Source organism: Amblyraja radiata, chromosome 34 (genome assembly GCF_010909765.2).
Source record: "Amblyraja radiata isolate CabotCenter1 chromosome 34, sAmbRad1.1.pri, whole genome shotgun sequence".
NCBI lineage: Eukaryota > Metazoa > Chordata > Chondrichthyes > Rajiformes > Rajidae > Amblyraja > Amblyraja radiata.
In genome coordinates, this window is record NC_045989.1 from 26,737,526 (window position 1) to 26,758,741 (window position 21,216).

Below are 21,216 nucleotides of genomic sequence, written 5' to 3' on the forward strand. Positions count from 1 at the left end.
TTGGGACCATGTTTCACATAGAATTACCCACACCCCCCCTTGAATGATTGCCCTAATACCTGGTTACTGTCTGGGTTAAGCTTTTACCTGTCCACACCGAGATCGGGCTTTGAAATTGTACTTGCCAATGGGTTAAATTGTTCCAATGTGTAATGCACAGGATGTTTTCTTTCTATAGCTGTCGTCTCAGACAGGACACAGGCAAGCATGGTTCAACATATCATCACCATCATGGAAGAGCAAGGCTTGAGAGGGTTTTATCGAGGATTCACACCCAACTGCATGAAAGTTGTCCCAGCCGTGAGCATCAGCTTCGTTGTCTATGAGCAGATGAGGAATCTTCTTGGTCTCACCTACAATTAATCAGCAGAAAATGTCTCAAAATGTAACTAATTCTTCCCATATTTCTCTTCGATCCTGACCTGGAAAATGGGAGAAGAAGTTGAATAATGGAAGGAAACAAAAGCCATGTTGAGGAGCTGAAAGTTCTACCTCAGTCCAGATTCAGGCAGTCAGAAACCACTTCATCAGCTGTCACATCATCTCAGTCTCTATATACCAAAGATTATTCAACCAGTAATCACACCCAGTCTATGCATCAGAGGTCAGCTCAATAGTTAACTCATTAGGACCATCGAAATCTATGAGAAAGCAGAGCCAACTAAACAGCTAGTCAATTAAAAGTTAGTTATTCGCCATTTCATATCGAACTAAACAACCAACAAGACAGCTAACTCATCATCAGTTTGCCAACCAAACTTCAGCAGGCCTGTTAAGCAGAAATTTGAAGGCCAGCAAACTATCAGGTTACCAGTAGCAGCAAGCAGTGAAAGATACAGAGTCCAAAGGTCAAGTTATCAACAGTTTAAGGGTCAGCAAACCAATATGAATATTAGATAACTAAATAACAATCCAACCCCAGTTAACTATCAGAGAATCAGTTACCTAACTGGATATCAGGTATCCTATCAACATATGGCCAGCTGACCAAATAACATAAAAAATAACCAAGTAACCAACCAGCTAATCAATCAACAGAAGACTAGTTAACTATGGCCAGCAAATTAACTAGCCAACCAACCAACCATCTAGGTGTAGGAAGGTCAGCTATCCATCAAAATACCAGAAAATAACCTGGTAAATGTAAAGAGAAATCTAGAAAGCTACTAATGTGAGCAAATAACTTAATATATATAACCAACCAATGGAATGTCAGTCAATCATTAGGAGTCAGATATTAAACAATTTGAATCCCAATAAGCCAACTATCTGGAGTCTATTGAACCAATAACATGACCATTGCTCCTTAGATAACCAATTAACCATTTAATGGAAGGCATGCTATCCAACTAACCTAAGGAGAGCCAAAGAAGATTAGCTGAACAACCAAGTTAAGGATAGCTAACCTGCCAACATAGCAGCAGCTAATCTACAACCAGATGATAACAAACCAACATGTCAGCCAAACCATAATCAGTCGAGCAGCTAATCAAGTTAGAAACCAATCGGTATTACTCCAGCTAAGTAAGGAATATGGCAACAAACCAAGTAGGCATATGAACGAGCCTATCACACTAACAAGCAGGCCAGTTAATAGTGGGGCCAACTAATCAAACATCGAAGACTTGATCATCAGTTGCTAATTGAGGTCAAATTACCCGTCAGAAACTCAATGATCTAACTACCAAAGGACAGGCGAAGCAACAATGACAGTTAAATAACCTTGGGGGCTTACATTCACTGATTCTTAAAGACAACAAGACATCTCACTAGTTTACTCTATTTGTTATATTGGGACTGTATGTGGAAGTCTGACAGCAGCTCGATTAATCATCTGGTCATGTTAAAATATGTGATTTCAATGGAAACGGGGATCCTGAGGATGTTGCCAGGACTGGGGGTTGTTCTCTGTGGAACAGAGGAGGCTGAGGGAAGGCGAGCTGAAGAGAATAAAATTATGAGTGAAATAAATATAGAGGCCAGGGGTGAATCATTGTGGCATAGATTTGGAGTAATTGGGAAACAGATTAAAGGAGATATTGAAGAAAACTTTTTTCAGGCAAGGATGCTGCATCTGTAGCTCACTGCTGGAAGGGTGGGAGTGAGAGAGACCCTTGCTGCATTTAAACAAAATAGCAAAACTCCGATATCTGCTATCAGATCAATCAGAAATCCCGATGGTTCAAGCATCTTTGATCTTCCTATTTGCTGGGACTGAGATCTTGTATTCCCTTCCTACTCACTGGGGCATGGATCCTGCACTTCCATTTAAGTCTCGTGCTCTCTTTACATTTACCATGTTCACTGTAAAGCCAGCAGTCTGCTAATCCAGCACCTCTGTTTCCCCCAAGTGTGCCCTGTTAGTGGAGTTTTACTGCACCTGGAGTAATTCACTGCAGGGTTATGGAACTTGTGCCAGAAAAGGATTTAGGTTTGGTAGCTACTTTTTACATGAGTACAGACACGATAGGTTAGATAGCCTCTTTCTGTATCATAAATGTTTTGTGATCCTAAATGTGTGAAATATTTTAATTCTTCAAAATGAAATAAAGACATTGAATGTAAAAAAGCATCAAACTCCCACTATACTGGTATTTACTTTCTGTAGCATTCTCTCCATCCACACTAACATTTATCTTTCCATCATAAATGTTAATATTGTTTTGAATAGGGACAGGTTTGGATGTTAGGGGAAGATACTTAATTGGGACAATGTCATTTGGCAGAAGCAATAGAAGGTGGATTGGGATCAGTAGTTATTGGCTACATCCACAGATGACATGTTGGACTAGTTTAAAACACAAAATGCAGGATCAGGATGTTACAGGATAAGTCCCCAGGGCCTGATCAGATCTGTCCCACGTTATTGAGGGAGGCGAGAGGAGATTCCGGATGCCTTGATGAGGACCTCCATTTCTGGCCCCGGAGGACGGGGAAGTAAGAAGAATCCAGGGAATTATAGAGAGGTGAGCCTCGGGTCAGTGGTAGGGAAACTACTGAATGAGAATTCTTCAAGATAGGGTTTATTTTGATTGGAAGAAAATTGACTAATTAGGGATAGCCAGCCCAGCTTTGTAGGCAGCCTGTCATGTCTTACTAATATGGTTGACTTTTCGAGGAGATGATAAAGGAGATTGATGAAGGTAGGGTGATGGTTGTTGTCTATATGGATGTTCGTAATGTCAGAACTGAACGAGGAGGAGGACACAAATGCAGGCTCAGACACGGGGCAGATCAGTCTTCGGCGTTTAATCGGTCCAAGTCAGTACACAGGTAGGCAAAACAGAGGCAACAGTACCATATAGGAGCAGGCAAGAATCAGTGGTCGAAAATACAGGCAAAGGTCGAGATCACAAGGTCACAAGATTTCGAGAGCTGGAACGAGGTGATACCAAGTAGCATACACAACGAACTGGCAATGGGAACTAAAACACAAAAGGCTTAAATACAGACTAGCAGGGGATAACGAGACACAGGTGAAACACATCAGGGCGTGGCCAACAGACTAGCAGGGGATAACGAGACACAGGTGAAACACATCAGGGCGTGGCCAACAATCACATGAGGGTAAACGACCTGACAGGAAATGGGACCTGAAACAAGAGGAGATGCGAGACACCAAAATAAAACAAGAATGCAAACTCTAATACTAAAAACCAATAAGAAACAGAAACTAGATCAAACGCGAGACCTGACAGTACCCCCCCCTCCACGGCCGGCTCCTGACGGCCCAGGATCTTCAGGATGTTGGCGCCGATAGTCCCTGATAAGTTCCGGGTCGCATATGTTGCGAGCTGGCACCCAAGACCGCTCCTCAGGTCCATACCCCTCCCAATCTACAAGATACTGACAACCACGACCACGCCGGCGCATCCCCAGCAACCGGCTGACCGTAAACACTGGACCCCCATCAAGGAACCGGGGGGGCGGAGGGGGTGTGGAGGCAGGGACCAGAGGACTCTCCTTAAATGGCTTCAGACGGGAGACAAGGAAAGTAGGGTGGACCCTCATGGCACGGGGGAGTTTGAGACGAACCGCCACAGGATTGATGACCTTCGATATGGGGAAAGGACCAACAAAACGAGGAGCCAGCTTCCGGGATTCCACCCTCAGCGGTAAGTCTCGAGTGGAGAGCCACACCCTTTGACCAGGCGAGTATACTGGAGCCGGCGTTCTTCCACGGTCAGCCATCCTCTTGTAACGCGCAGAACTGCGCAACAGCATCTGACGAGCCTCATTCCAAACCTTGCGACAGCGACGGACGAGAGCCTGAGCGGAGGGCACACTGGACTCCTTCTCCACAGCAGGGAACAATGGCGGTTGATAACCATAGGCACACTGGAATGGAGAGAGACCAGAGGATGAGCAAGGAAGTGTGTTGTGTGCATACTCCACCCAAATAAGGTGTTTGCTCCAAGTTGAAGGGTTCTGTGCCACCAAGCACCGCAGTCCTGTCTCCAATTCCTGGTTAAGGCGTTCAGTCTGTCCATTGGATTCCGGGTGATAACCAGATGTAAGGCTGACCGTGGCGTCCAACAGAGAACAAAACTCCTTCCAAAACCTGGACACGAACTGAGGCCCCCGGTCAGACACAATGTCTCTGGGAAATCCATGAATGCGAAAAACATGACAGCATGACCTCTGCCGTCTTCTTGGCGGAGGGAAGCTTGTGCAACGCAATGAAATGGACCATCTTAGAAAATCTGTCCACTACAGTCATGACTGAGGTGTTACCTTCAGAAGAGGGCAAGCCCGTGACAAAGTCCATGGAGATGTCTGACCAGGGGCGTGAGGGAACAGGCAGCGGATTCAGGAGGCCAAAGGCGGCCCGACGGGAGGTCTTGTTCTGAGCACAAATACTGCAGGCGGCGACGTACTCCTTAATCCCCCTCTCCATGGAAGGCCACCAAAACCGCTGTTTGGCCACAAACAGGGTTCGGCGGACACCGGGATGACAGGAGATCCGAGACGTATGAACCCAGTGAATCACCTGTGAACGAAGAGACTCGGGAACAAACAGACGATTAGAAGGACACCCTAGCGGAGACTGAACACCAGCAGTTGCCTCGGAAACTCTCTTCTCAATCTCCCAAGTAACCGCCCCAACAAAACAGGAAGCAGGCAGAATGGGAGTAGAAACCTTAGGGGATGGGTCAGGATCAAACTGTCTGGAGAGAGCATCAGGTTTGCCATTCTTGGCACCAGGGCGGTAAGACAGTACAAAATCAAATCGATTAAAGAAGAGCCCACCTTGCTTGGCGCGAGTTGAGGCGTTTGGCTGACCTGATGTATTCCAGGTTTTTGTGGTCTGTCCAAACTAGAAACGGCTGCTTGGTACCCTCCAACCAATGTCTCCATTCCTCCAAGGCTGTTTTAACCGCTAACAGTTCACGGTTACCCACATCGTAATTTCTCTCAGCAGGAGAAAGCTTCTTTGAGAGGCAAGCGCAGGGATGTAATCGACCATCTGTGGGGGATTTCTGTGAGAGTACGGCCCCGATGCCCACACCCGAGGCGTCCACCTCAACCACGAACTGGAGTGACGGGTCAGGGTGAACCAGGATGGGGGCTGAGGAGAAGCTCCTCTTGAGTCTCATAAATGCAGTTTCTGCTTGAGAGGACCAAGAGAAAGGCACGTGGGGTGAGGTAAGAGCATGGAGTGGTGCAGCAGTGACACTAAAGTTCCGGATAAACTTCCTATAAAAATTTGCAAACCCAAGGAACCCCTGAAGTCGCTTACGACTGGAGGGTGTAGGCCAGGTGGCCACAGCACTGACCTTGCTCGGGTCCATCTGTATACCAGCAGGTGATACAACATAACCAAGGAATTGAACAGTGTTAACATGAAATTCACATTTCTCAGCTTTCACAAACAGATCATTCAGGAGCAAACGTTCTAGCACCTGGTGTACATGCTGCACATGGGAAGTCTCGTCTGGAGAAAAAATCAAAATGTCATCAAGGTACACAAACACAAATCGGTTCAGCATGTCCCGTAATACATCATTAACCATGCCTTGAAAAACTGCTGGAGCATTAGTAAGACCAAACGGCATGACCAGATATTCATAATGACCACTGGGTGTGTTAAACGCAGTTTTCCATTCATCCCCGTCCCTTATCCTCACCAGATGATACGCATTTCTAAGATCTAACTTAGTGAATACTGCAGCGTCTTTTAACAGTTCAAATGCAGAGGAGATAAGAGGAAGAGGGTATCTGTTCTTAACAGTAATGTCATTGAGTCCTCTGTAGTCAATGCAGGGCCGAAGTGTTCCATCCTTCTTATCCACAAAGAAGAATCCAGCTCCTGCAGGTGAAGAAGAAGGTCTGATGATCCCAGCAGCAAGGGCATCGTCAATGTACTTTTCCATGGCGAGCCGCTCAGGTGAAGACAAGGAGTAGAGATGGCCCTTAGGAGGCGCTGTACCTGGCAGAAGGTCGATGCAGCAGTCGTACGGTCTATGCGGCGGAAGAGATGTGGCCTTGGCCTTGTTGAACACCTCCTTTAGGTCTAGATAATATGAGGGAACCTTGGTGAGATCTGGAAAATCCTCCTCCCTTGAACGGGGAGGCTGCCGGAGGGTGGTCCTGGAAGATCCCAGCAAACTGCTCCTTGACGGATCCTTCATAGACTCAGGAGAAGAATCATGCAGATAGATGAGTTTACAGTTATTCCCCCAAGAAATTACTTCCCCAGTACCCCAGTTCATGTGAGGATTTTGGTAAGACAGCCAAGGGAGCCCCAAAACCAGAGGATGAAGAGGACAGTCGAGGAGATGAAAACTGATGGTCTCAAGGTGATTACCTGCCACGATGAGTTGAACAGGTTGAGTTCGGTGAATTACCCTGTACAGTAGGCGCCCATCCAGTGCACTAGCCTCCATAGGATCTTGAAGCTGTTCACGTTCCAGCTTCAATTCATCAGCCAAGCGAATGTCCATGAAGTTCTCATCTGCCCCAGAATCAACCAAAGCCTGCAGGGAGTGCCACTGGGAATGCACCAACAATTGTAACCGTCGACAATGGACGAGAGGAACGGCTCATAGGAGTGGTACAACTCACCAATGTCCTCTCTTTCATTGGTGAGCTTTGTCTTTTACTGAACAGCTGTTCAACAAATGTCCCAGTTCACCACAGTAAAAACACCTCATTTCCCTTAGGCGGCGCTGCCGTTCCTCCGGACTGAGTTTGGCTCGTCCCACCTGCATGGGCTCCGAAGATGCAGGTGGCGCTGTAGGCTGACTGGACCGGCCGAGAGGGAAGAAGTCCCGACCGGAAGGTGAAGGGCGACGCTGCCGCCACTGCTGGGAGGAGGAGCGAACTGCAGCCGATCTCCTCTCTCGCTCTCTTCTCTGAGCCTAGCGTCAATTTGGATAGCCAGGGAAATCATAGACTCGACGTCGGAAGGCAGGGTTAGAGGAGCCAATTGATCTTTGATAGCTTCAGACAATCCATTGCGAAAAGCATCCAACAAAGCAGCCTCATTCCATCCACCCTTAGCAGCAACAGTTCGAAAGTCAATAGCAAAATCCATAACAGAGCGATTACCTTGTTTCATGGAGACCAGGTTCTGTGAAGCCTCTCGGCCAGGATTGGAGTGATCAAACGTGCGGGACAGAGCTTCCATGAACAGGACCGATGTCTGGCAAACAGGAGAATTCCGAGACCACTCCGCCGTGGCCCAAGCCTCTGCCCTACCCGACAGGTGCGTGATGATAAAGGCTACCCTTGAGCGTTCTGATGAAAAGGAAGCCGCTTGAAGTTCGAAATGCAGTCCACACTGAATCAAAAAAGGTCTACATTTCTCTGATTCGCCCGAAAAGTGTTCCGGTCTTGCCAGGTGGACGAATGGAGATGCTGCAGCAGCCGCGGCCATCGGAGCTCCTGGAGACACAGACAAGGAAACAGACTCGGCAGGCACGGGAGCCGCAGCAGGAAACAAAGAATTCAGCCGAGTAACCAGGTCTTCAAACCGAGAACTTAAAGTGTTCACCTGTGAACCGATGTCTGCCTGGAACCCCTGCTGACGCTCGCCGAGATCCCGGAACCCGGCGACGATCGAGGAGAGTTGACCCTCGTAATGCGAGATGCGCTCCTCTTGCTTCTGGAGCGCTGCACGAAAAGGATCAGAGCCCGCTGAGTCCATTGTTAGCCAGTTCGTAATGTCAGAACTGAACGAGGAGGAGGACACAAATGCAGGCTCAGACACAGGGCAGATCAGTCTTCGGCGTTTAATCGGTCCAAGTCAGTACACAGGTAGGCAAAACAGAGGCAACAGTACCATATAGGAGCAGGCAAGAATCAGTGGTCGAAAATACAGGCAAAGGTCGAGGTCACAAGATTTCGAGAGCTGGAACGAGGTGATACCAAGTAGCATACACAACGAACTGGCAATGGGAACTAAAACACAAAAGGCTTAAATACAGACTAGCAGGGGATAACGAGACACAGGTGAAACACATCAGGGCGTGGCCAACAGACTAGCAGGGGATAACGAGACACAGGTGAAACACATCAGGGCGTGGCCAACAATCACATGAGGGTAAACGACCTGACAGGAAATGGGACCTGAAACAAGAGGAGATGTGAGACACCAAAATAAAACAAGAATGCAAACTCTAATACTAAAAACCAATAAGAAACAGAAACTAGATCAAACGCGAGACCTGACACGTAAGGCTGTGATAAGGCCTCTCATGGTAGGCTGGTCTGGAAGATTAAGATGTATGATGACTTGGTCATATGGATTCAGAACTCGATTATTCATTGAAGACAGAGGTTTGTGGTAGAAGGAAGATATTCCGGCTGGAGGTCTGTGACCAGTGGAGTTCGACAGGGATCTGCTGCGACATCTGCTATTTGTGATAAGTTTAGTTATTTGTCATGTGTACCGAGGTAGAGTGAAAAACTTTTGGTGAATGCTGACCAGTCAGAGGAAAGACAATACATGATTACAATCAAGCCATACAGATATATTAAAAAAGGAACTAACATTTTGTGCAAGGTAAAGTCCAATAAAGTCCGATTAAAGATAATCCAAGGGTCTCCAATGAGGTACATAGTACTCAGGACTGCTCTCTAGTTATTGAGGATGATTCAGTTGTCTGATAACAGCTGGGAAGAAACTGTCCTTAAAGTGTGTTGGAAGTGGATGAAAAAGTGGGATAACTGAGAGCAAGTGTGAATGGGTGATCAATGGTTAGTATAGGCTCGATGGGCTGAAGAGTCTGTTTCTATGCTGTATCTCTAAACTAAACTAAACTTTTCAACAATGACATTCTGGAGTAGGGCAACTCAAACTGCACACGCCACTCCAGTTGTCTCACTACACTCTCAGATCTACCTTATCTACACAATTGTCCAACTCAGCTCGATTCTGTGACCAATACAATTTCAATTTTGTTTTAAGTAGTGATTCCTTGAATGTGTTCCGTTGTTTGTTTCTGAAGTTTCACACGGGATAGCTGACATTTAATTCTGTGAATTAGTCCATTGGGCAGTGTTCAGCATGGTACACCTATGTGTATTACATGACAAGGATTGTATGTCACACCTCTTCTCCTTGTCTGACACTTGTCTCCTCTTCACCTCTAGCCTATGTCACTACTCCCCTATCTGCTAATCAGCCCCCAACTTGAATCCAGCTTTGTCCTGCTCCCATCTCTTTCCAGCTTTCTCCCAACTCCATCAGTCTGAAGAAAGGTCGTGATCTGAAACATCTGTCCATTCCTTTGCAGTCAGACAGATGGTGCCTGACCCACTGAGTACCTCCAGCACTGTTTCTGACCTAGTTATTCCTTGGTTAAAGTTATCCGAGGGAAAGTGGGTTTATTAGTCATGACAGTGAGGTGATAGTGATCCAGTCACAGCCTCATGGACACGTCCAGTTTTGGGCCCCGTATCTGAGGAAGGATGTGCCGGCTCTGGAGAGAGTCCAGAGGAGGTTTACAAGGATTGACCTATGATACCTGACACAAGGTCGAAGGTTACCTGGAGGACAAGAACTCGGACCAATCGGAGGAGGGAGAAATTCCCCGTGACCCGCGGTGACAGCAGGCAACGGCGGAGGCTGAGGAATGGCCTCAATGGCGCTCTCTCCCCTCCTCTCTCCCCTCCTCTCTCTCCCTCTCTCTCCCTCTCTCTCCCCGCCTCTCTCTCCACCCCCCTCTCCTCCCCCCCTCTCCTCCCCCCCCTCTCCCCCCCCCCCCCCTCTCCCCCCCCCTCTCCCCCCTCTCCTCTCTCTCTCCCCCCCTCTCTCTCCCTCTCCCCCCCTCTCTCTCCCCCCCCCCTCTCTCCCCCATCTCTCTCTCTCCCCCATCTCTCTCTCTCTCCCCCATCTCTCCCTCTCTCTCCCCCTCTCTCTCTCTCCCCCATCTCTCTCTCTCTCCCCCCGCTCTCTCTCTCCCACCTCTCCCCCCCTCTCTTTCTCTTTCCTCTCTACCCCCCCTCTCTCTCTCCCCCCCTCTCTCTCCCCCCTCTCTCTCTCCGCTCCCTTCTCCCTCCTCCCTTTCTCCTCCTTTTAATAAATTATTAGTTTTTAATAAACAAACTCGAGGCTGATGTTCTCTGGTCAGGGTGGCACAGCGGTAGAGTTGCTGCCTCGATCCTGACTACGGGCGCTGTCTGTACGGTGGAGTTTGTACGTTCTCCCGTGACCTGCGTGAGATCTTCGGTTTCCTCCCACACTCCAAAGCCATACAGGTTAATTGGCTTGGTGTAAATGTAAAACTTGTCCCTAGTGGTAGTAGGATAGTGTTAATGTGCGGGGATTGCTGGTCGGCACGGACACAGTGGGCCAAAGGGCCTGTTTCCCCACTGTATCTCTAAACTAAAACTCTAAAACTTGATGTTGTCTAGGGACATTGGGAAGGGCAAGTGGATGAAGTGTTCGTGGAGCAATAACCACTGTTTGATTAGGTTTAAGATAGTTCTGGACAAGGCCCATGTGTTCAAATTCTAAATTGGGGCAAGGCCAACTTTCTTGTGTATGGCGTGCACAGCCTAAAGTTGTAGGACAACTTGTTCTATTCGATTGTGCACGCCAGATTGATTGCATTCGTTGAAACAGGGTGGACCACATGAAGGTTGCAACCTCCCACCCCCAAGGCCAACTTTGAGGGGATGAGACAGAAACTCACTCATTGACCGGAGCAGGTTGTTGGAAGGAAAAGGAATGTCAGGGAAGTGGGATGTTTTTAAAAGTGCTGACAAGAGTTCAGGACATGCATGTCCTTGTTAGAGTGAGGGGTAAAGCAAGCTTGGCTGATGAGGGAAATTGAGGCTTTGGCCAAGAGTAAGAGTTGGGACAGCTGGGATCAGGTGCATCCCTGGAGGAGTTTTGGGAACTAAGGTGCTAGCTAAAAAAGGAAATAAGGAGATCGCATATAGCTCTATAGCTGTAGCAGATGTACAAAGGACAATCTCAAGAGATTGTATAAAGGGTAGCCAGAGAGAGTCAAGTCAAGGGAGTTTATTGTCATGTGTCCCAGATGGGACAATGACATTCTTGCTTGCTGCAGCACAACAGAGTATTTTAGGCATAAATACAGATCAGATCAGTGTGACCATATACCGTACAATATATATATACACATATAACTACACAGGTAAAGTGCAATAGGCTGTTATAGTTCAGAGTTTGTTTGAGGTTGAGTTTAATAGCCTGATAGCTGTGGGGAAGTAGCTATTCCTGAACCTGGATGTTGCAGATTTCAGGCTCCTGTACCTTCTACCTGAAGGCAGCAGAGAGATGAGTGTATGGCCAGGATGGTGTGGGTCCTTGATGGTGCTGGCAGCCTTTTTGAGGCAGCGCCTGCGATAGATAGATCCCCTCGAGAGTGGGACCTCTAAGGGATCAAAGCGCTCACCTCTGTGTGGAGCCACAGGAGAAGGACAAGATTTTACCATAGACGGAGGAACTTGGGGCAGTCAATGGAAGTGTCTTGAGAGCTGACAGTGTTACAGTCAAAGAAGTACTGTAGGTACTATCGTGTATGAAGGTAGAAACATCTCGAGCCTGATCGGATATATCCGAGGACATTGTGGGAAAGTAGAGAGGAGCTAGAATACAAAAAGGATCCAAGGAGATTTACGAGAATGATCCCAGGAATCAGTGGGTTAACATGATGAGTGTTTGACGGCACTGGGCCTGTACTCGCTGGAGTTTAGAAAAATGAGGGGGGACCTTACTGAAATGTACAGAATAGTGAAAAGCCTGGATAGAGTGGATGTGGAGAGGATGTTTCCACTAGTGGGAGAGTCTAGGACCTGAGGGCACAGCCTCAGAATTAAAGGACGTTCCTTTAGGAAGGAGATGAGGAGGAATTTCTTTAGTCAGAGGGCGGTGAATCTGTGGGATTCTTTGCCACAGACGGTGGTGAAGGCCACAAGTCGGTGGATATATTTAAGGCAGAGATAGATAGATTCTTGATTAGTGCGGGTGTCAGGGGGTATGTGGAGAAGGCAGGAGAATGGGGTTAGGAGGGAGAGATAGATCAGCCATGATTGAATGGCGGAGTAGACTTGATGGGCCGAATGGTCTGAATCTGCTCCTATCACATGAACACAGAGCGTAAACAGAACACATGATGATAATGGATACCTGGGCATCACGGTGGCAGACGGGGCAGAGTTGCAGCAGAGGCCAATAGATACGGGCAATGCACAAAGTCCTGCCGAGTAGGGGAATCGAGAAGCAGAGGACATGGGTTTAAGGTGAGGGGGGGACAGGCAGGGGGGGGGGTGTGAGGGGGGGACAGGCAGGGGGTGGGTGATGGGGGACAGGCAGGGGGTGGGGGGGGGGGAACAGACAGGGGGGGGGGGCGGGAGGGGGGGACAGGCAGGGGGGGGGTGGTGGGGGGGGTAGATTTAAAGTTTCATTCATTCAAGGTGGGGAACAGATTTAACAGGAACCTGACGGGTAACTTTTCCACACAAAGGGTGGTGGATGTATGGAACGAGCTGCCAGAGGAGGTAGTTGCGGCTGGGATTATCCAAACGTTTAAGAAACAGTTAGACAGGTACTTGGATAGGACAGGTTTGGAGCGATATGGACCAAACGCGGGCAGGTGGGGCTAGTGTAGATGGGGCACGTTGGGCTGAAGGAAGGGCCTGTTTCCGCTCTGTATCACTCTGACTAGTGCAGGGTCCAGAAGAGGTTTACGAGTGATTCCCTGGGTGATTGGGTTAATGTATGAGGAGCGTTCGAAGGCTCTGGGCCTGTACTCATGGAGTTTAGAAAGATTAGGGTGGATCATGAGTCATGGAAACAGGCCCTTCAGCCCAACTTGCCCACGCCGGCCAACATGTCCCATCTACACTAGTCACAGAGTCACGGAAACAGGCCCTTCCTTCAGCCCAACTTGGCCACACCGGCCAACATTGTCCCATTTACAGAAGTCCCACCTGCCCGTGTTTGGCCCATATCGCTCCAAACCTGTCCTATCCATGTATCTGTCCAAGTGTTGTGATAGTCCCAGCCTCAATTACCTCCTCTGGCAGCTCGTTCTATACACCCACCACCCTCTGTGTGGAAATGTTTGTCCTTAGGTTAACATTCTCAATGTGAACAATTTGTGAACCAGCTGCTGGTGTGGAATAAAAAATGGAATCATGGATAGAAAAATAACAAAACATTGGTGCAGCGGTAGAGTTGCTGCCTCACAGCGCCAGAGACCCGGGTTCCATGCTGACTACGGGTGCTGTCCATACAGAGTTTGCACGTTCTCTCCACGACCTGCGTGGGTTTTCTCCGGGTGCTCCGGTTTCATCCCACACTCCAAAGACGTGCGGGGTTTGTAGGTTAATTGCTTTTGGTAATTCGGTAATTGTAAAACTATCCCTAGTGTACGGGGCGATCGCTGGTCTGTACGGACTCTGGCCGAAGGGCCTGTTTCCGTGCTGTATCTCTAAACTAAACTAAAAAGATGTTTCCACTAGTGGGAGAGTCTAGGACCAGAGGGCACAGCCTCAGAATTAAAGGGTGTTCCTTTAGGAAGGAGATGAGGAAGAATTTCTTTAGCCAGAGGGTGGTGAATCTGTGGGATTCATTGCCACAGACGGCTGTGGAGGCCACAAGTCAGTGGATATATTTAAGGCCGAGATAGATAGATTGTTGATTATTACGGGTGTCAGAGGTTATGGGCAGGAGAATGGGGTTAGGAGGGAGCGATAGATCAGCTGTGATTGAATGGTAGAGTAGGCTCGATGGACCGAATGGCCTAATTCTGATTCTGCGTGCTATGGTCTTCTCTGACTTAAGGAAATGCAAGCAGCCACTTTATGTAAAGACCATTGAGTCAACAGAGGGCAATTATTGTCCCGCAGACAACTACTGCCCCAGGTGGATATCATGATGTGTGCAACAAACGTTGATTGGCTACTGGTGGGCAAAGGGTTAATGTAGTCATTGGCTTGATTGAAGCTGATTAGAAAATTGTCAGTTGTATAAAAGGGGGAGTTGTGGGAGTGTCTGAGTGCAGTTGGCCTGGGCTGTGGGTGGGAGCAGTGGTCTTTGAGCAGTGGATGGAAGCAGTGGTCCTGGGCTGTGGATGGATGGGAGCAGTGGTCGTGGGCTGTGGATGGAAGCAGTGGTCCTCGGCTATGGATGGATGGGAGCAGTGGTCAGTGTAGAGACAGGGAGTCTCCCCTTGTGTCTGATGTGGATCTACATCTCCAGGGCATGAGGTTGGTGAGAACACTATCGCTCTCTACTGAATTGTGTTTGCTTATTTGATTATTTGTGCTGACTTTTCCTTTTAATTGTTGTTATTTGAAGTGTCCAGGAATTTTAATGATTATTTTTTTTCTGGTGTAACTGGAATTGTGCTGTTTCTGTGCTGTATCTCCAAACTAAAAGGATGTTTCTACTAGTGAGAGAATCGGATCCAAGGGCACAGTGTCAGACTAAAAGGATGTATCTTTACTAAAGTGATGATATGCTAACCTTATCACAACTGAAATTGAATCAGGCTGATGTAAATGTAGAAACAAAGACCTGTAGATGCTGGTTTATACCAAAGATAGACACATTGCTGGAGTAACTGAGTGGGTCAGGCAACATCTCTGGAGAAACAAGAGATTTTGGGATGGAACAGAAGAAGGGTTCTTACCCAAAATATCACCCATCCTTTTCCTCCAGAGATGGTGCTTGACCTGCTGAGTTTCTCCAGCACTCTTATCATGGTCTCCTCTATATCCCACAGCTCTGCTCTTACTCCCCATCCCCCTACTCGTAACAAGGACAGAGTCCCCCATGTCCTCATCTTCCACCTTACCAGATGTCACATACAACAGATAATCCTCCAACATTTTTGCCACCTCCAACGGGATCCCACCACTGGCCTCATTTTCCCATTCTCCAATTTCAGTGGCTTCTCCCTCCTTCCCAGCACTCCCACAGCCTACTGTCTCTGCCTCTTTCTTTCTTTAGCCCGATCCCAACATCAGTCTGAAGAAGGGTCTTGACCTGAAACTTCGCCTATTCCTTCTCTCCATAGATGCTGCCTGACCTGGTGAGTTACTCCAACATTTTTGTCCACCTTTGATTTTTCCAGCGTCTGCAGTACTCTCTTAAACCACGCGGTGGGAGTGTTGACCAAATATTGGACGGGCCTGCAGTGCGGCGGATCACCACACGGTGGGAGTGTTGGCCACAAATTGGACGGGCCTGGAGTGCGGCGGATCTCCACACGGTGGGAGTGTTGACCATAAATTGGAGCGATCTGTTGTGTAAATTCATGCACATTGGGAGCGCTGTCTACAAATTAGACATTGTGCTCTTTACTGCAAAATGGTTCTTTGTTGCTCTGTGACTTTTTCCCTTTCCCTGTAATGCACCCATTGCCCAGATGCTAAACATAGTAAAAGCCCTGAAACTAGGGAAGATTTGGGATGAAAATCAAGGAACTGCAGGTGCTGGTTTACAAAAAAAAAGGGGCACAAAGTGCTGGAGTAACTCAGTGGGTCAGGCAGCATCTGTGGCGAACACGGGTAGGTAATGTTTCACAGAGTGCTGGAGTAACTCAGTGGGTCAGGCAGCATCTGTGGAGAACATCGATATGTGATGTTTCACAGGTGACGCTTCACAGAATTAAATATTAATAATTAAGTAATAACGAAATGGCAACGAAACCTAACAATAACTAAATAATGATAATAAATAAATAGTAATAACTAAGAAATACCAACTAACTAGTCCTTGTACGCTCATCTCTCAAACAGGAGTTCCATATTCCCTCTATTCCTTCCACCCATCTTTCCTGGTTTCATATTTCCGTTCTCTCCTTATTTGGCATTTTGTCCCTTTCACCTTGAACCTTTGGCACTCACTCCATCCATATGTTCATCACGCCTCATGTGTACCACCTATTTCCTTGCTGGCTTTGTCCTGCGTGCCTCTGCCTCTTTTCACTCTCTTTCATCAGTCTGAGGAAGGTTGCTGACCTGAGGTGTCATCTGTCCATTCCACTTGCAGTCAGGCAGATTGTGCCTGAACTGCTGAATGCCTCCAGCACTTTGTTTTTGGACAGAGCCATGTTCCCTGGTTGTAGTTGGCTCCTGTTACAGGGAAAGTAGAGTTTAATATTTTTGATTGAAGCTCTGGGGGGGTTGGGTTTTCCAGGTAATTTTAACCATCTGGACACCACTGAATGTTTGTTTATATCTAACGCTTAAATGTCCACGTGAAGAGTAAGGCATCGGGCAACGTGGTTGGGAGAACACTTGTGAAATATAATGGGTATTCGATGTAACTGGGGCGTTGCTGTGCTTGTAAATTGTGTCAGTGCTGGAGCAACTCGATGGGTGCAGTAACATCGCTGGAGAACATGGATTGGTAATTTTGGTTTGGGACTCTTCAGAACTTAAACTCTTAAGGTAGCCTAAACATATTCGACTACATTAATATTGGCCCAACCTGTATGAGTCTTGACTGCAGAGACACAATGGTCCTGGTTGGAGATACACCTCGAGGCATTGTCCACATGTCCAAGTGTTTTTACCTTGAGGACTAGAATCTTCTCACCAGGACTGTCCGACCCACTGATTTACTCCTGCACTTTGTCTAATTGTAGAGAAGGACGTTGGAACATTTCAAACATTAAGATGTTATGTTAATTTGATTTTTCAGCATCAAGTCTTCCTGGATTTGGTCTTTATGGATGTCATTGGAAGATAAGGTACGTATTTCTAACACTCTTCAGTTTAATGGGATAAATGTGTTAAATTATTGATGGCTTTTCCAAATTTGTTTCTTCAACATCGAGGAGCTCGCAGTCTCGGGTAGAGACCGATGTCGGGAAGCTCCAAAGAACGCAAAAGCTTCGACTAGACCGCGAGTGAGATGGGATTCAACCTCCCGGTGCAGGACCCCCGACACGGACGGACCGACTGCTGGCTACGGGAGTCAAGATCGTGCCGTCAACAGAAGGCTCGAGGCCCCAGACCAGGGGAGACCAAAGAAGGGAAGAGTTTGAACTTTGTGTTCTGTTGCTTTTTATTGGTATGAGTGTATGGTAAATGAAATTCCTCGTGTTGCAAATCATACTTTTTTTTGCAACACGAGCCTCCCATGTTTGAATCGTGAGTAAATACTCAGTGCTGGAGGAACTTGGTGGGTTTGACAACCCCTGAAGGAATGGACAGATGACTAATCGGGTCGGGAGCTCTCAGTCTGAAATACGGGGGAGAGCTGGAAATGAGGTGGGGGTTGGGCACTGCCTGACAAGTGATGGGCGGATTACAGGTGAGTGGGTGATGGGCAAATGGATGGAGTAAGTGCCAAAGGCTGAGGTGGAAGTGATAAAACATGTTGGATAAGGACAAGAACTCTGAAATGTAAAACCAGGGCGAGGTGGGGTTGGAAGGTAAAAGGGAAATATGGGACAGTTGAGAGATGAGCATACTTCCCTTCATTAACTAAATAACAATAACTAAATAACAATAACTAAATAACAATAACTAAATAACAAGTAAATACAACCAAATAGTAATAACTAAGTAATACCAACTAACTAGTCCTTTCTTGTACGCTCATCTCTCAAACTGTCCCATATTCCATCTATCCCTTCCACCCATCTCTCCTAGTTTCATATTTCCGTTTTCTCCTTATTTGGCATATTGTCCCTTTCACCGTGAGCCTTTGGCACTCACCCCATCCATATGCTTATCATGCCTCGCATGTACCACCTATTTCCTTGCTGGCTTTGTCCTGCGTGCCTCTGCCTCTTTTCACACTCTCTCATCAGTCTGAGGAAGGTTGCTGACCTGAGGTGACATCTGTCCATTCCATTTGCAGTCAGGCAGATTGTGCCTGAACCGCTGAATGCCTGCAGCACTTTGTCTTTGGACAGAGCCATGTTCCCTGGTTGTAGTTGGCTCCTGTTACAGGGAAAGTAGAGTTTAATATTTTTGACTGAAGCTCTGGGGGGGGGTTGGGTTTTCCAGGTAATTTTAACCATCTGGACACCACTGAATGTTTGTTTATATCTAACGCTTAAATGTCCACGTGAAGAGTAAGGCATCGGGCAACGTGGTTGGGAGAACACTTGTGAAATATAATGGGTATTCGATGTAACTGGGGCGTTGCTGTGCTTGTAAATTGTGTCAGTGCTGGAGCAACTCGATGGGTGCAGTAACATCGCTGGAGAACATGGATTGGTAATTTTGGTTTGGGACTCTTCAGAACTTAATCTCTTAAGGTAGCCTAAACATATTCGACTACATTAATATTGGCCCAACCTGTATGAGTCTTGACTGCAGAGACACAATGGTCCTGGTTGGAGATACACCTCGAGGCATTGTCCACATGTCCAAGTGTTTTTACCTTGAGGACTAGAATCTTCTCACCAGGACTGTCCGACCCACTGAGTTACTCCTGCACTGTGTCTAATTGTAGAGAAGGACGTTGGAACATTTCAAACATTAAGATGTTATGTTAATTTGATTTTTCAGCATCAAGTCTTCCTGGATTTGGTCTTTATGGATGTCATTGGAAGATAAGGTACGTATTTCTAACACTCTTCAGTTTAATGGGATAAATGTGTTAAATTATTGATGGCTTTTCCAAATTTGTTTCTTCAACATCGAGGAGCTCGCAGTCTCGGGTAGAGACCGATGTCGGGAAGCTCCAAAGAACGCAAAAGCTTCGACTAGACCGCGAGTGAGCTGGGATTCAACCCCCCCCCCCCCCGGTGCAGGACCCCCGACACGGACGGACCGACCGCTGGCTACGGGAGTCAAGATCGTGCCGTCAACAGAAGGCTCGAGGCCCCAGACCAGGGGAGACCAAAGAAGGGAAGAGTTTGAACTTTGTGTTCTGTTGCTTTTTATTGGTATGAGTGTATGGTAAATGAAATTCCTCGTGTTGCAAATCATACTTTTTTTTGCAACACGAGCCTCCCATGTTTGAATCGTGAGTAAATACTCAGTGCTGGAGGAACTTGGTGGGTTTGACAACCCCTGAAGGAATGGACAGATGACTAATCGGGTCGGGAGCTCTCAGTCTGAAATACGGGGGAGAGCTGGAAATGAGGTGGGGGTTGGGCACTGCCTGACAAGTGATGGGCGGATTACAGGTGAGTGGGTGATGGGCAAATGGATGGAGTAAGTGCCAAAGGCTGAGGTGGAAGTGATAAAACATGTTGGATAAGGACAAGAACTCTGAAATGTAAAACCAGGGTGAGGTGGGGTTGGAAGGTAAAAGGGCAATATGGGACAGTTGAGAGATGAGCATACTTCCCTTCATTAACTAAGCATTAACTAAATAACAATAACTAAATAACAATAACTAAATAACAAGTAAATACAACCAAATAGTAATAACTAAGTAATACCAACTAACTAGTCCTTTCTTGTACGCTCATCTCCCAAACTGTCCCATATTCCATCTATCCCTTACACCCATCTCTCCTAGTTTCATATTTCCGTTTTCTCCTTATTTGGCATATTGTCCCTTTCACCGTGAGCCTTTGGCACTCACCCCATCCATATGCTTATCATGCCTCGCATGTACCACCTATTTCCTTGCTGGCTTTGTCCTGCGTGCCTCTGCCTCTTTTCACTCTCTCTCATCAGTCTGAGGAAGGTTGCTGACCTGAGGTGACATCTGTCCATTCCATTTGCAGTCAGGCAGATTGTGCCTGAACTGCTGAATGCCTGCAGCACTTTGTCTTTGGACAGAGCCATGTTCCCTGGTTGTAGTTGGCTCCTGTTACAGGGAAAGTAGAGTTTAATATTTTTGACTGAAGCTCTGGGGGGGGGGTGGGTAGTTTCCAGGTAATTTTAACCATCTGGACACCACTGAATGTTTGTTTATATCTAACGCTTAAATGTCCACGTGAAGAGTAAGGCATCGGGCAACGTGGTTGGGAGAACACTTGTGAAGTATAATGGGTATTCGATGTAACTGGGGCGTTGCTGTGCTTGTAAATTGTGTCAGTGCTGGAGCAACTCGATGGGTGCAGTAACATCGCTGGAGAACATGGATTGGTAATTTTGGTTTGGGACTCTTCAGAACTTAAACTCTTAAGGTAGCCTAAACATATTCGACTACATTAATATTGGCCCAACCTGTATGAGTCTTGACTGCAGAGACACAATGGTCCTGGTTGGAGATACACCTCGAGGCATTGTCCACATGTCCAAGTGTTTTACCTTGAGGACTAGAATCTTCTCACCAGGACTGTCCGACCCACTGAGTTACTCCTGCACTGTGTCTAATTGTAGCGAAGGACGTTGGAACATTTCAACATTAAGATGTTATGTTAATTTGATTATTCAGCATCAAGTCTTCCTGGATTTGGTCTTTATGGATGTCATTGGAAGATAAGGTACGTATTTCTAACACTCTTCAGTTTAATGGGATAAATGTGTTAAATTATTGATGGCTTTTCCAAATTTGTTTCTTCAACATCGAGGAGCTCGCAGTCTCGGGTAGAGACCGATGTCGGGAAGCTCCAAAGAACGCAAAAGCTTCGACTAGACCGCGAGTGAGCTGGGATTCAACCCCCCCCCCGGTGCAGGACCCCCGACACGGACGGACCGACCGCTGGCTACGGGAGTCAAGATCGTGCCGTCAACAGAAGGCTCGAGGCCCCAGACCAGGGGAGACCAAAGAAGGGAAGAGTTTGAACTTTGTGTTCTGTTGCTTTTTATTGGCATGAGTGTATGGTAAATGAAATTCCTCGTGTTGCAAATCATACTTTTTTTTGCAAC

At 47.1% G+C, this 21,216-nt stretch overlaps 1 protein-coding gene across 1 annotated transcript in view; it reads left to right on the forward strand.

Annotated features, from left to right (window-relative positions):
- LOC116991586 (calcium-binding mitochondrial carrier protein SCaMC-2-A-like) overlaps nt 1-2,561 on the forward strand; it is a 35,226-nt gene extending 32,665 nt beyond the window's left edge. Inside the window, exon 7 of the mRNA XM_033050302.1 lies at nt 179-2,561. Within this exon, the coding sequence (XP_032906193.1) occupies nt 179-363 (185 nt within the window). The 3' untranslated portion in view covers nt 364-2,561. The remainder of the gene's footprint in view (nt 1-178) is intronic.
- Nucleotides 2,562-21,216: the final 18,655 nt, after the last annotated feature.